Source organism: Gymnogyps californianus, chromosome 16 (assembly GCF_018139145.2).
Source record: "Gymnogyps californianus isolate 813 chromosome 16, ASM1813914v2, whole genome shotgun sequence".
Taxonomy (NCBI): domain Eukaryota; kingdom Metazoa; phylum Chordata; class Aves; order Accipitriformes; family Cathartidae; genus Gymnogyps; species Gymnogyps californianus.
In genome coordinates this window covers 2,503,444-2,518,034 of record NC_059486.1, presented here as the reverse complement: position 1 = coordinate 2,518,034, position 14,591 = coordinate 2,503,444, and the positions used below count along the sequence as shown (strand labels likewise).

The 14,591-nt window shown below is 37.1% G+C and overlaps 1 protein-coding gene across 1 annotated transcript in view; it reads right to left on the bottom strand.

Moving 5' to 3' along the window:
* The window catches only part of MED13L (mediator complex subunit 13L), a 202,739-nt gene that overhangs the window by 52,180 nt on the left and 135,968 nt on the right, over positions 1-14,591 (bottom strand). Inside the window, exons 5-7 of the mRNA XM_050907030.1 lie at positions 5,355-5,500; positions 3,755-3,949; positions 3,174-3,365 (exon numbers count right to left, since the gene is read on the bottom strand). Of these exons, the coding sequence (XP_050762987.1) occupies positions 3,174-3,365; positions 3,755-3,949; positions 5,355-5,500 (533 nt within the window). The remainder of the gene's footprint in view (positions 1-3,173; positions 3,366-3,754; positions 3,950-5,354; positions 5,501-14,591) is intronic.

Sequence of the window (14,591 nt, the reverse complement as noted above, 5' to 3'; positions counted from 1 at the left end):
AGGTCACTGCACAATCCCTACGGTGCAGTCTGTTTCTACACATGAAAAATGCCATTCCCTACTTTCAGTAGCAATTTGTTTTGTTACGTACTTTAGACGCAATCATGGAAAATACGGTTGAAAGAGACACGAAGAGATCATCTAGTCCATCCCCTGCTTCAAAGCTGGATCAACACATTTGACTAACCTGTTCTTTAAAAACAAACAGCCCCCCCCCGCCCCAACCCCCCAAAACCCCACCCACCCACCTCTCTGCTAATGGAAATTCTGTAGCTTCCCACCAGCCAGTTTATTCTAACACTTCATTATCCTTCCTCAGAGAAAGTTTTTCCTCATGTTTAACCTAGTTTTGCTTTGCTCCAGTTTAGGTTCATCACATATTGGTCGCAGAGAAAAGATTATTCTTTTTCTCCTTTTATGTCTCTGAAGACTGTTACACTGTCTCTCCTTCAAATTTCTCTTCTCTAGACTAAACAACCTCAATTCTTTCCATCTTTTCCTATAGGTCCTGTTTGCAAAAATCTATAATCATTCTCACTGCACTTTCCTGGACTCCATCCAATTGGTCCACATCTTTAAGTGTTCAAAACTGGACATGGTACTACAACCACATTTTTGCTAGTACCGGGCAGAACTGAAGTATTAGTCATGTGCCTCAGACCAATCCAGTTCATGTATCCTATTTACTGACTCTGAACTGCATGACATGTTTTTCCAATCCATTTCTCCAATTCCTCAAGGTCTTTTAAAATGGTGTATGATACAATATATAGGAATCCTTTCATTGTTCGCTAGAGATGGACCCCTCTGATACAATTTCATATTGCCCTCAAACAATAACAGAGATCAAACAGAAACTGTGACTGCCAGATTGGACAATATGAACACTTTTTAGATATTAATAGTTTATAAATATTCTAAAATAGAATCCCCTTGTGATATTGTACAAGTTTAACAGGAACCTGAAAAATTTAAAAATACAATAGCACGTTAAAATATGCATCAATACTTCAACACAGATTGTTATTTAGAAGTCAATTGTCTTGCTTCAGTTAGTTACTAATAAGCTTTTTGCTTATTTTAACTATCAGTTGCCTTGAAAAACACTATTCAAAGTGAATTTAAATCTCACATTCTGTATTATTACCAGTAAATACTAAATGCTCTTGATAGTCTTCATATAAAGATACTGTTCATGGACAAGTGAATCCAGACAAGTACTTCCATGGCAATGAAGCCAATGATGATTAGTTTTCTTTGGCTTTGCATCAAGATTGATCCTCTTGATGTGACAGAACTATCTAATAAAGGCTAAGCTAGCTTGGCAGCTCATTAGACCTCAGTGAGGGTATAACAAGGATTCTTTATCCCCATCTGGCTGCATAGTCTCACAGAAACTTGCAGGAACTTCATGTCTTTCACACTTCTATTGCTTTGTGAAATCTGGTAAGCACTAACCAACAAGTTCAAGAAAAGTACAAGTTCCAGCAGAAGAAGGTTGCCCAGTGGTGAGTGGTCTCTAATGATTTTGCTAAATCACTGATAAACCAGGACACTAATGTGACTCAAGTCAGAGAATCTTCTGTGAACTGAAACTCAATTCCAAATAATAGTCATTTGCAAAACATAAAACATGCCAGTACTTGTGACATCATTATTAATAAAGGTTACAAGGAGAGGCTGAGAAAGCTGGGGGAGGAATCTTATCAATGTATACAAATAGTTGACAGGGAGAATAGAGAGGATGTAACCAGTGGTATCCAGTGAAAGGATAAGAGGCGATGGGCATAAATTGAAATACAGGAAATTCCATTTAAACATAAGAAAGAACTTTTTACTGTGAAGGTGGTCAGCCATTGCAACAGGTTACCCAGAGAGGTTGTGGAGTCTCTGTCCTTGGACATATTCAAAACCTGACTGGACAATGTCCTGAGCAACCTGCTCTACCTGACCCTGCTTTGAGCAGAAGGGTTGGATAAGAAAATCTCCGGAGGTCCCTTCCAACCACAACTATCTCGTAATTCTGTTAGTAACTGGCAAGTCTGTAAAGAGCAAGTTCAGAAGACAATCTACACAGAAAAAAAAAAAAAATTAGTTGTAAACATGCCTTCAAAACATTTTTTGAGGGGGAAAAAAAAAATCACTGCATTTCTTTTTCTATATCAGTTTTTTTTGGTTTTTTTTTGGTTTGTTTTTACTTTATCATCTTAGAAGTTTGCACTCAAACAGACGTTTGACTCCTCTGTTCCTTAGTTCTCATTTGGAATTGCAGTCCTGAATTCGTTACAGCATAACCACACTGACAGCAACTAATCATAAGCTCTTGTCTGTATTCCAGACGATGACAGGTTACAGATATTTATTTTCATTTCTGAGGAGCAACAGGATATATATATTCATTTCAACGAAGCAAGATATTAAGGATCTAGTACCCCACATACCAAGCATTTGGATGCCTTCTGAGATTAGAACTACTATGGATCCAAATACTTGAAAGGGGCATACTCTATCCAGACAAAACACGTAACTCACTTGCAAATACTATGCAGCACTCCATTTGCCATCTGCATATGATGCAAGCCTATGTCAGACCTCATTTGGGAAGCCCAGCTCCTTCTTACCAGTTCCAGAAACTTATGCGTTTCTTTTGAATGGCCCTTAATTAAAACCCAACTGTGTTGGGCAAAAAGAGCAGCTAGCATTTGCAAATTTTTATTATACCAACATGAATGCTTAGTTAGTGCTGTATTTCTAGCTCTTCACAAAAAGAGCTACGTACTCTTGTATGTTCACTGTACTCTTGTACCGCAATGAATCAACACCCTCCTCCCATCCCCACACAAGAAAACCAGCACTTCATAAACACTGGCAAGATCTGTCTAAAACACTGTCAGAATCCAGTCTCTCAGGTATTTGCACTACTGCACAAAGATAATGCAGTTATAGAAAATGGAGCTTAACTGAATTCGCACAGTTTTGTTTAAAGATGTGTCTTCTTCAGGGATGTTTAAAGCATTGGCTTTCATTTACCACAGACCTACAGAAAAAGTCCTCTCCTAACTTTCAGTCTATTGCCTGTCTTTAATCTGCTACTGTTCACATACTTACCCTCACTTACCATGAGCTATGCAAAAATGAAAGACTGACTCCAGCCTCCCAAGTTTATTGCTTACCCATAACGGCCTGCTCTGGAGAAGTGGGTGGAGTGAGTGGCATCCCACAGGTACTAGCAGGATCTTTCACACTTCCAAGCCCCTGCTGTCCCACATTTATATGTCCTCCAGTATTGGCAGCATTCTGTGACATGGGGATGTCACTCTGGGAGATGAGAACAAAGGCTGAAGGATATACCATCCTTACACCGCCTACAAAGAAATGGAAAAAAACCAAAAGTCTTAAATGCACCTGATAATATTCAGCAGCCCTAGCTACTTCAACTTGTTTTCAAAGTCAATTAGACAAAACTTATTATCAGAAATATAAAGAGCTAAGGAATTTCAAATACTAATATACATCTAACCCTCTATAACCAGTACAGAGCTGAAACAAGTAGCTTGATACTGTCAATAATAGCATGTGGGATACAGGGAGTACAGAAGCTTGAGGCAAGATAACTAGTCAGATGTTTCAGTGTCAAGAGAGCTACAAGAGAAGATAGGAAAATTATAATGCCTGTTTCTGATTAATTAGATTTTTTTTTTTTTTTTAATCACATGGAGGAAAATAATCCTTCAGGCAGAATACTGAAACTTACCAACTATGACTTCAACTGCCACAGGGAAATCGTTGTCATATCCCAACTCTTCTTCCTCTTTCATGCCTTCTTTTTTCTTCAGCACCATAGGGTAAAAATACTGCCATTCCTCCATCAATTTACGAGTTGCTGGGTCTGACATCTTATATGACTGGCCCGTGAGTGTACCATTTAAACCATAAGGACTCACCAAAACTGCAAAGTAAGACACAACAGTCCCTACAGTACGTATATTTCAACTATGTATCAGCCAGTCTCTGCCTCTCTACCTTGAGTCACTGTTCCATCCACATGCTGATTTAAGGATCTGTCTTCAAGGGAAAGCTACCACAAAATCAGGTAAGGGTATGAATTTAGAGCTACGTTACACTGCACTAGCTTGCTGTTCAGCCATCCTTATTGAGCTAAAAATGGACCTTTTTGCAGTTTAGTTTAATAATTTCCACAATGAACTCATCTAAGTGTACTGAAATAGCACTTGCTATGGCAAAGGGATGACCATACATGGAAGTAATAGAGGATAGATACTCAACAATAGGGTTTTTTACCAGGAACATATGGTACTAGAGACTTCTCAGCATTAAAAAGGATAGAGATAGCAATATATGAAGAAGACTACAGTCATAACAAATAAGGAGAACTAGTTGCTCAACAACAGGTATTTCCATTCAGAATTAATTTTGCTTTTAGTCATATTTGATTCAAGAGAGTAATGAATTTAGCTCACTGAAATAAAATCTTCTATGATTTAAGTGTCTGAGCCTCTGTCAAAAAGTTACATTTACAAAAAAGGTGTTTTTCAATAAAGCTTCTATAAATTAACGTCTCGATAAATGCTCATTTTAAAGTCTGTGCTTCTTTACTGTATGTTTAATTTTATAAAGATTTCTTGCTTTAATTGCTTTGAAATTATAATTTCAGACTGTAGTAAAACCAGTATAACTCAATGACTCAAATATTCTTAAATTTTTTTGATGTAGAGCATTGCACCACAATTGCATCATGAATTTAATAAGCCATTAACTTAATTCTGTAAAACCCTAACTGCTTACACTGGCAAATAAATAGTCACAGATACTTCAAGTTTTTCATTGTTTCTGACACATTTTCACACACACTCCCCCTTTTTTTAAAAAAAAAAACCAAAATAGTTGACAATCTATGAATGAAAAGTACTCCTAAATTAGATAAGCTCAGTATTTGTATTCACATAGCATTGAAGTTACAGATTTGAGCCCACTGACCTAGACACCATGTAAGAAAATCAAATCAGTGCACCCACTTTGTTAAAGAATAAGTCTTTTTAAACAAAAATGATGAATTTCTTTGTTTTATTTACTGTATGCATGTACCTTTAAAAACAATGTTAATGAATAGAAAGTTCTGGAAAATTCCCATACTATTTATGGCTAGCTATAGCGTTGAAGTCCTAACAACATTTTTCCCTTACGTCCACAACTACCTGAATAGAAATTTAACCCATTTGAAGAGTTACTTAGCCATACTTTACTCACCTCTGAAGATAACGTCAGCAGGAGTGAAGTCCCTGCCACACAGAAGTGAGGTTAAGCACACAAAGTTCCAAATCCAGCTCACTTACCTTGGAACGGTGACGGTGAGGACTGGGCCATATGGATATGCTCTTCATTGATCAGGTAGATTGGCTGGTGTTGAGCAATCTCCACACTTGTGCACACATTGCTTTCCCCATGAAGAAAGAATGTGAAGGCACACGACAAATGTTCACTGGAGGAGGGGGGAGAAAAACAAGAAACCGATTTATTAGCATGTTAATGAACTCATAGAGGTAGTGATTCCATAGCCTTAGAGGCCAAATATATACTCTTCTGTTTGTCACTTGTGGCTACTGAATACAGATTCATTGACTGATTGATAACCATATATGACAGAATGACCTGTCGCTAGACAACTATTTGACAATATTGGCAACTATCTCAAAGATTTGTTTCCCTAGTTGTTTCAATTAATAAGATCATTACAAACAAATGGGATTTTAACCAGGATTCAAGTAGTAAAAATAGCGGTCTTCAGAAATTCTTCAAAATTCACTCTGCAATGGGTTCTAGCTGAAAAGGAATAAAACAGGAATAGGGAAGATGTTTGTCTAACACCTCATGAGAATCTCCATTAAAGAAAATAAAAGCACATGAATATTACAAAAAGTTGACAATGGTCTAAGATGAAACATGGATTTGCCACTGATGATTAAACTTAATTTGAAATAAATGGTATTTAAAATGTTCCCACTTTATTCTACCCATAGAATGACCTCCCATCACAGCTAACTATTTGCTTAAATATTCCTTACCACAAAGCCACAGGAAAAAAGAAAACAAAACACATTTCATGCTTTTTATCATCATTTTAATCAACTAAAAATCTACAGAGCTGAAGTGGTAATTATGCAGTAATTTTTCTGTCCAATACAATAGCTGCGCATAGTTTTATAGCTGTTGGCTTTGGCACTGGGCCAGCCATAATGTAACCAGTATTTTAAAGACAGTTCTTAACTACCTTCACCAAAAATAAATAACACAGGCAACTATAACAATTTCACTTTAGTATTTAAGTCAACCAACTGCTCTACTACTGTCAGCTATTTTTAAACAAAGGCACTGACGGTCTAGAATAGGAAGCGGTTTTAATCTCACTAAATCTCTGAATGATTCTACACATCATGTAGAACAACTTTTCGTCCTGTACTACAAGTTACTCTTCTGTGAGCCTCAAATACTACCACAAAAAACCCAAACAAAACGGTCAGCTGAGAAAAATCTGGAGAGAAAAAGATTACTTAAATGACAGATAACAACTAAACTTCCTTGGTGCTATCATCCTGTATTCAGAAGTACTTTGTAGGAATAATTTAATTCCATGAAATAAAAGGTTTCATTAGATTTCCATTTTCACAAGGGACAGAAATTTCACTATTATCAGTGTTGCAGAAGTAAATTGATCATTAATTTACACAGAGGGGGAAGGAGGGAGGGAACGGGACATGGGATAAAATGGGTCATAGATTCCATGTATTTCTATCCAGCTATCTTGCCCCAAGAAGAAAAACAGACCAATTCAGGTTTGTTTTAACAACAGATTTCTGCACATACAAGAAATACAAAAATAAAAGCAAAGCCCAATTATTTAATCAAAATCCATTAGTTTTCTTACATAGGATGATAGCCCTTAATATAAAAAAGGTCTTAATAAATTAAAAAACCACGAGAAATCTAGTCTAAGATCAAGCAGGGATAATCTCTGCAAAGAGTTCAGTATGCAGCCTGCCAGCCTTTCTAAAGCAGAGAGCAAAGCTATTTGTAAAGTAGTCATTTTCAACTCCTGTCTTCAGGATATCACACAGAAATCCTCCTGATTCTGCAAGCTTCCTACAGTGTTTGACTGTGAAAGTCTTGCTTGTCTTCTATTGAACTGAGGGAAAAAAAACCAGCCTTCTGGGACCACACAGGGCCTCTTTCAAGTCTCTTGCAAAGTGGTCTGGCATGAACAAATCACGTGCAATCTTATGCAACATTCGCAACTATCCATAAACACTGTGAGAATAAGAAATAGACAAAATCAGAGTTTAAAAGACAAAACATTAATTTGTTTTTGCAGGGAAGGGAATGCATGCCACTAACCTTTTCAAGTGAGAATCAGCTAACACCAAAATTAATCATTAAGTTAAGAAAATTAAATAGCCTCGGACTAAAAGTGTATACAACTGATTACAGGAAAAAAGATACATAAATACAGTATTAGGCCATTTTACTTTCCTGCAAATAGGATAGATTAAAGAATGATAGTAATGAATATTACTACTCATGACCAGCAATAAATACTTCATTAGTGAAAGATGGATCATTTCTAGCACTGGAACCAAAGTAAATCATGCTCAGCTATAGAAAGAGAACCAACCAATCTCAGTCACTCAAGTATTCCTTTTCTTCAGACCACAGCTAACGAGTCCTCATGGTCTGAAGCACTCTCTGCTGAGCAAGTAAGCCTCTAGCCGGCCTGCGCATGTCCAGCATTAAGCTTTCTTTCCTGCTCCCTTCCCTAGGCCTTCCTCCTGGGGGCGGTCTTACAGTGCTTTGCAAGAGAAGAAACAGTTAGATAAATTTTATGCTCCCTCTGGTGCCAGAGTCATTGCTATAAGCTCAGCTTTCAAGACCAAAAATAATAAAGATCAAGGCCTGGGGACTTCCTACACGCCTAATAGGCTTCTGGCAGATTCTGAGTAAAATGTTTACTTTTGTTACAAATATGAATTCTATTTCAAGAAAATAGCGTAAGCGCACTCTGTGATGTATACCACTCAGGCATGTACATCCCAGCCTCCTGACATTCCTTAGTACATTTCACACGATTCCTTAAATACCAAGCTGCAGAAATCACTCTTGCTACAAATGTGAGACAGATCTTCAAATAAAATTCAAGCAGAAGAAAACTTACCAAGCTAAAAACAGTCAGCCTTCAGAAGCAGACTGAGCACTGAGGCTTTACTTTTCATAACCGTTGAGCTATAGCTTTACAGTGTACATCAAGACCCTCATACTTCAAACTAAAGATCTCAAATACATAAATTGTTCAGGTCCTCACTAGAGTCTTACAACAGTGTAGACAAGAGTTTCTAAAAACATTCAGCACCATGTTCAGACTTTTTTTTTTTTTTATTTTATTTAAATTTATTTCAACCTAGTTCAAAAACTGACACTGACAGGCTTTTGAGAATCCACTCTACTATCCCTCCAGGTTTTTAAACTTACTCATTTCTGTACTCTTTCTTATCTCCCTGACATGCAAAATATCAGAAACCACCAGAGGCATGTGAAATGGCTTCCAAACTATTTCCCCTACTCTACAAAGTCTGTTGGAATACCTTGAGCTGCCAATTTATACCTGTTCAGAACAAGTACAATAATAAAAATACGAGCAATTTTGAATAGCTGCATTGTACGTTTACTTTGCACGTATGAATGAATTGCACAAGGAAGAAAACTAGCTTCAGAATCATGTTTTTGAGCCTATACTGCTACCCAGAGGAGAGGAAGAAGGGACAAAGCCTCTTTAGGTGGAAGTGTGAAAGCAAGGTGACCATCCTGAGCAATCCACCAGACATTATTGATCCTTATCAGGGGAGTACAACGTGCCATATATTCCCTAGAAGTTCCAAATCAGAAACCTGAATCAGACTGAAGCATCTAATGCATTAAAAAAATAAAGTTGGGAGCATTTAAAGTTATTTATGCCTCGGGTGTAGCATAAAGTGAAAATGCTTAGCGATGTACCTGTGAACTAAGTATGAAATATACTTCAGATGGATTAATTCAGCTACCTACCATTTAGGGTTTGAGGTTTTTAATTTCTTCCCTTCCTTGTTTTTTTCAGGCTTACAAACAGTGCCACCAGAGACAGCGGTAGCTGCAGCAGTTTTCCATCAGAAAATTTCAAAACAAACTTAAGTAAGACCTATTCTTTTCATCCTATTTTATAAAAATTAGAAACATTTAAAAAGAATACAGATCTGTAATGGTACTCTTGCCATACTTTTCACTCATACATAACTTTTCACAGTTACCTTCTCAGAAACCTTTCTTTCCTTTACAGGTGACTGATGGCTGCCTCAGTCAGGATGTCATCTTCCCAAATTGAATATATAGAACGTATATAGAATATGTGTTATTTCCAACTATAGCTGCATTAAGGCCAAGGTCTGAAAAATGCTGAGCACTGTGGTCGTGAGCCAGCAGAACACTTGAGCATATACTTTCAAGAATATTTCCACTATATTCACTGAAAGAGACTTATGTGCTAAAATTAATTGTTTAAATAAAAGGCTTCTATTAATAGAAATACAAAGAAAACAAAACAAAACAAATCACTCCCCAATTACACAGTGACAAATATTCAGTGCCATTTCCCTTAATTTTATTTTGAATCTGTTCTTGGTGTTTAGATCCCTACCTTTTAAGAGCAAGGAAATTGCTAAGGAAAAGCCCAAAAAAAGAAATAGCAATGTCATATAATCTTTTGTAACAGAAGAAAAGATCTATGTCCTTCTCCGAAGTATTACAGTATTTTTTTCCCCACAACACAGAAAAACCTTCAAATAAAGAGTATTTACATTAATCAAACTTTCAATTTGGCACCTAATCACCTGCAACTAACAACAACTGTCTTTCAGATGTTTCCTCTAAGATCTTCATTACCTTAAATAACCTTTGAGATGCCTAAAAAATGTAGCTGAATACCTTGTCAACGTAATATTTAGGACCTCCCGTAATCTTTATGAATGCCAGTGCCTCAGTTACTATAAATGACTTAAAGGAAATAACATTATGTTAAATTTACTTATATATCAAAATCAGATGAGGATTATGAATACATGACTGGGTTTAAACCACACAACGTTGGCAGAGAAAGAAGAACATCTGACGGATTTATGTATTTTTTCCATTTGTTAGTAGGTTTATATAAATACCCAATGGAAACTGTGCTAGTCTGCATTCAAACTTTATTTGTATGGAAATAATCTCTTCAATCTCAATGAAAAAAATGCCAAGTCTTGCAATTCATATCTGAGTTTTGAATGTATATACTAAATGTACATCTGTGTACAAAGTCAAACGGTACCTCATAACAGATTTCAAAATACGTCATTTTGGACGGCAAAGGCAGAAATCAATTACTTCAGGAAAATAATAATAAAAAAATGCCAATAACAATTACTTCCTTGAGATTTGGGGGGGCACCAAGAAGAATCTACAAAAAAAAATTAAAAGAACATCACAATTTTTTTTCCTTATTAGATGGATATTCCAAAAATATTTTTATGAGATGAATTTTATCATTATTATTTTAATGATTTGAAATCATTCACTGAAAAGTGCTTTTATATTTTAAAAAACACCTGCTGCTGTGCTGCGTACAGTTTCTAAGCTAGGTTTCGTCCCAAACACTGCAACCTACTCATGCAGCCAGAAAGTGCAATGGGAAACAGATGACAATACTGACACTAAAAGTTACTTAGAAAAATGTGGTGAAAAATTGAGAATCCTGTATTTGTAAACATTCATCCTGTTCTCAGAACAATTTCAAGGATGAGACTTTTTAAAATACTTATTTCTCTACAGACGAGCTTGAGCTCTCTTTCCCTGCCGCTAGGCTGCTGGCAATCTCTTGTTTAAATTCATCTAAAGCAACAGGACAGTTACTAGCAGGTCACAGTGGTGGTCTGGACAGGAGATGGCAGCACCTGGACACACCTACAGTCAGTAACACTCTTGAACAGGAGAGAGTAAATTAATAACCCTGTATGAAAGTTACCTCTTTTTAAATAATCTGGAAAGAAATATCCTCAGTGAAGTTTGAATTTGAACAAGCTCCCACACAACCACAGACTGAATGTAATGGGAAGAGAGAAGAGAGGCCTTCTGCTTTGATTTTAGAGAAGTCAGACCTTCTGTTCCAATGCATAGTGGCCTATGCATTCTCCTTAAATGAGAGAAATGATGCAACTCTCATAGTGCCCAGATCTCCAGTACATTTTTCTAAGACATACGATGGTCCAATTTAGGAACTACAGGGACCTGCCAGGCAGCTGTGTTAGCAGAGAAAGCTTCTTCACATATACCAAGAGAGCGGAAGAGGACCTGAAACAGAGACTTCATCAACAGCAGCAAATAAAAAAGGCCAGGACACATTTTCTGGCTCTTAGAGGAAATGGCATGTTCATATGGTAAAACCTCTTCATCCCCAAAAGGGAGGTATTGTCTACACTGATTTACTGGAAACGGCCCTTGGCTGTGCTATCCCCAGAACCTCTCCTGGGCATTGCCTTGGAAGAATGTTAGCTGCCACTGCTCAAAGCCAAGTAGGGAGCATGCAACAGTCAAGCAGTCTGGATGATAGCACGCCAGTTCTTGAGATCATGACCCGTCTGGTCTAGTAAGTAGTGTAGATACAGTCTGAGAGGCAAAACATTTATGTGGCATTTCTCATGCTTGCAAGTAACCCATAACATGCCCTCTGCCTACCAGATGGGCTTTGAATGTTGCCCAAGCTGAAATAAGACAAAGTAAGCTGTTCAGAAGTACAACTTCAGTAGTTCGCAATATACATTCAAGAAACATGGCATAATTAGTAACAGTTTTTGCAGAAACCACAACTAAACCAAAAAGGAAAGCATTTCCAGACATGACACAATTCCAGAGTTTTCTGGATACAACAGCCTTCTGACAAATGGTAGGCAGCACAAAGCTGACCACATTTCTGTACCAGGCATGAAACTCATATAGTTGGTTTCTCTACGCTATGGCCTCAGATGCAGGCCCATACTCAAATATGTGAAACAGCAACCTAGAGCCTATTTCATGCTCTATAACTCCATATATTAACCACTGGCAATCAAAGACTTGCTGCCCAGCTGCATCCAACATATGCTGTGTGTTAGAGCTGGAGAGAGGATTGTGGCACTGAACTGCAGCAGTCCCTTCAGCAGGAGCTTGTTTGAAGGCTAATGAAGACCCAGCTGAAACCATGTGTTGCAGCCATTTCACTATATCACAGGACTTAAACATCTTTTCTTCATGTGACACACACTGTTGTCTCATGAACAAGGGAAACTGATACTGGGAGAAACCTGGTTACACAGGGAAAACAATCTGCGTTTCTGTAGCCGTTTCTGCCCAAAGTCACAGGTTTTTGTATGGCAGAGAGTAAGAACAGAGGAGACCAAGTTGCAGATTAAATCATATTGCTGTGGCAATTACTCCTTTTCTCTTTCTTTTGTTGTCTCTCTTTCTCTCTCCCTCCCCTCCCCTTGTGCCCCCTCAAAAAAGAAGGGGGAAGAGAACATCAGTCCCCAGAACTATCCAGGTCTTTTAATGATTGTATTTTATAAGTCAGTACGTTGTCTCACATATTCTGTTGGATTTTTTTTTTTAATGTATGAGATGTGCGCACAGAAACTTGGTATGAATATTAATTACCTTTAGTGTTTTTCCAGTGGTGGAGTAAAGTACTAAGATAACAGTTTCACAATGCAGCAAGCATTTAGATAACATTATCTAAACACTTCTGTGTTACAGACTTATTATCTCAACACTTCCTCAGTTGTCACCAACAAAACCTCTTGCCAAGGCTAATATATGCCTTACTATCGAGATTCTCTCCCTGATCTCATCTCTTAACAACCTTCTATTCTTTTCTCTGTATAAATGTATGCACAAGATGACCTGCTAGCCTGGAGGGATACCGGAGTTTATACTTCAAATGGATACATCAATCTGCAGCATGACAGGGCTAACAGCAGTACGAACACCTCCAAGAAGTCAAGGGGAAACTGCTGCACATCACATTAGCTAACATTTTGAGGAGTAATTATACTGTAGTCTCTCTACGTACAAGACCTACTTCAAGTCTTTGCTGGAGGAAAGGTCACGTACAACATACATAACCTTTAATATGAACACAGTACAAACTGCTCTGCATTTTCTGCACTGGCTGTTTATGATGTCTTAGATTAAGATAGTTCCATGTTTGCTTTTTTTAATGACCTTAATAAAGATGGACTAGACTATATACAGAATAACGTAACAGGACTTACACACTGTAAGTAAATTATACTGTGACAGTGCTCAAGATTAGGAGGAGAGAAGTTTTCACTTTAGGAAAGAGGATCACCAAGCTTTTGCCACACGACTTCTGCAGGGAGGAACATGTTCTACAGTAATAGCCATCTCATTCTTTCCCTGAAACCTATACCTATAAAGAAATAAGCACATTTTTACAACACATTAAAGTATGTTTAATATTTAGTTCGTTTTTTACTAATGGATTATTTAAAATGTGTAAGTAGCTCCTCCCACATACCGGCATTGTGAGATTTTCTTCCACTTACAACTGAAGTAGCAGGTTTTTTATTCCTGTGATCCTCAGTGAAATACTACACCATAATAGGTAAAAATCTCCCATAAATATTCACAATAAAAACTTTATTTTTCTATATTAAATAAGTGTTGCATGTTGAACATAGAAATTTATTGATTTATTACTAGCTGCACATGTGTATATAATGTGGCTTGTCAAAATATGCTGTTCTGATCTAAAATTTGCTTCTCATTATTTTTAAGATGAACTGAAGTAACTCCTAGACTGTTGATGGTTACTAAAGAAATAATCCAAGATAACACAACATCCCTGAATAATTAAATTAGGCAGCAGGCTGCCGTGACCACTGCCACGTATTTCTTTTCTCTACATCTAGGGACAAATCCTGCTCTTCATATCAGTTTCATATCATCATGCCTTCATATTATCAAAGGCAACATGGAGTAAAAAGGAAGGCTGAAAGCCCCTGGATCAAGGATAACATTTATCCTCATACCACGTATGTGGAAATATGGGACAATGACAAATGGCACGAAAAGGCTGGTCAATACATCTGCTAATATAAAAATTAACCAGTTAAAATCAGAGTATGGCAATGCAGGTTTTTTTAGTTAACACTTCATGACTAGAAGCATAACCCATTCAAAACAACTTTACACAATTCCTGCTCTGCAAATGGGATGTCATTCATCTCTGTAACAGAATGCCACCTGCAGATCAAACTACAGGAATCCAAACAGTACTACTAAGCAGGTGAAGATTATGTGCATCTTCCTACTAACACTTAAAACTTATGAACATTTGGGTTAGAAAATATACCGTCTGCAGACAAGATTAGATAAACAGAGAAAGTTTCCTCTACCAGAAATTCAGATCACTTAAAAATTTTATGTGCTAAATTACGATTTTTTAAATAAAATCCAGTTTT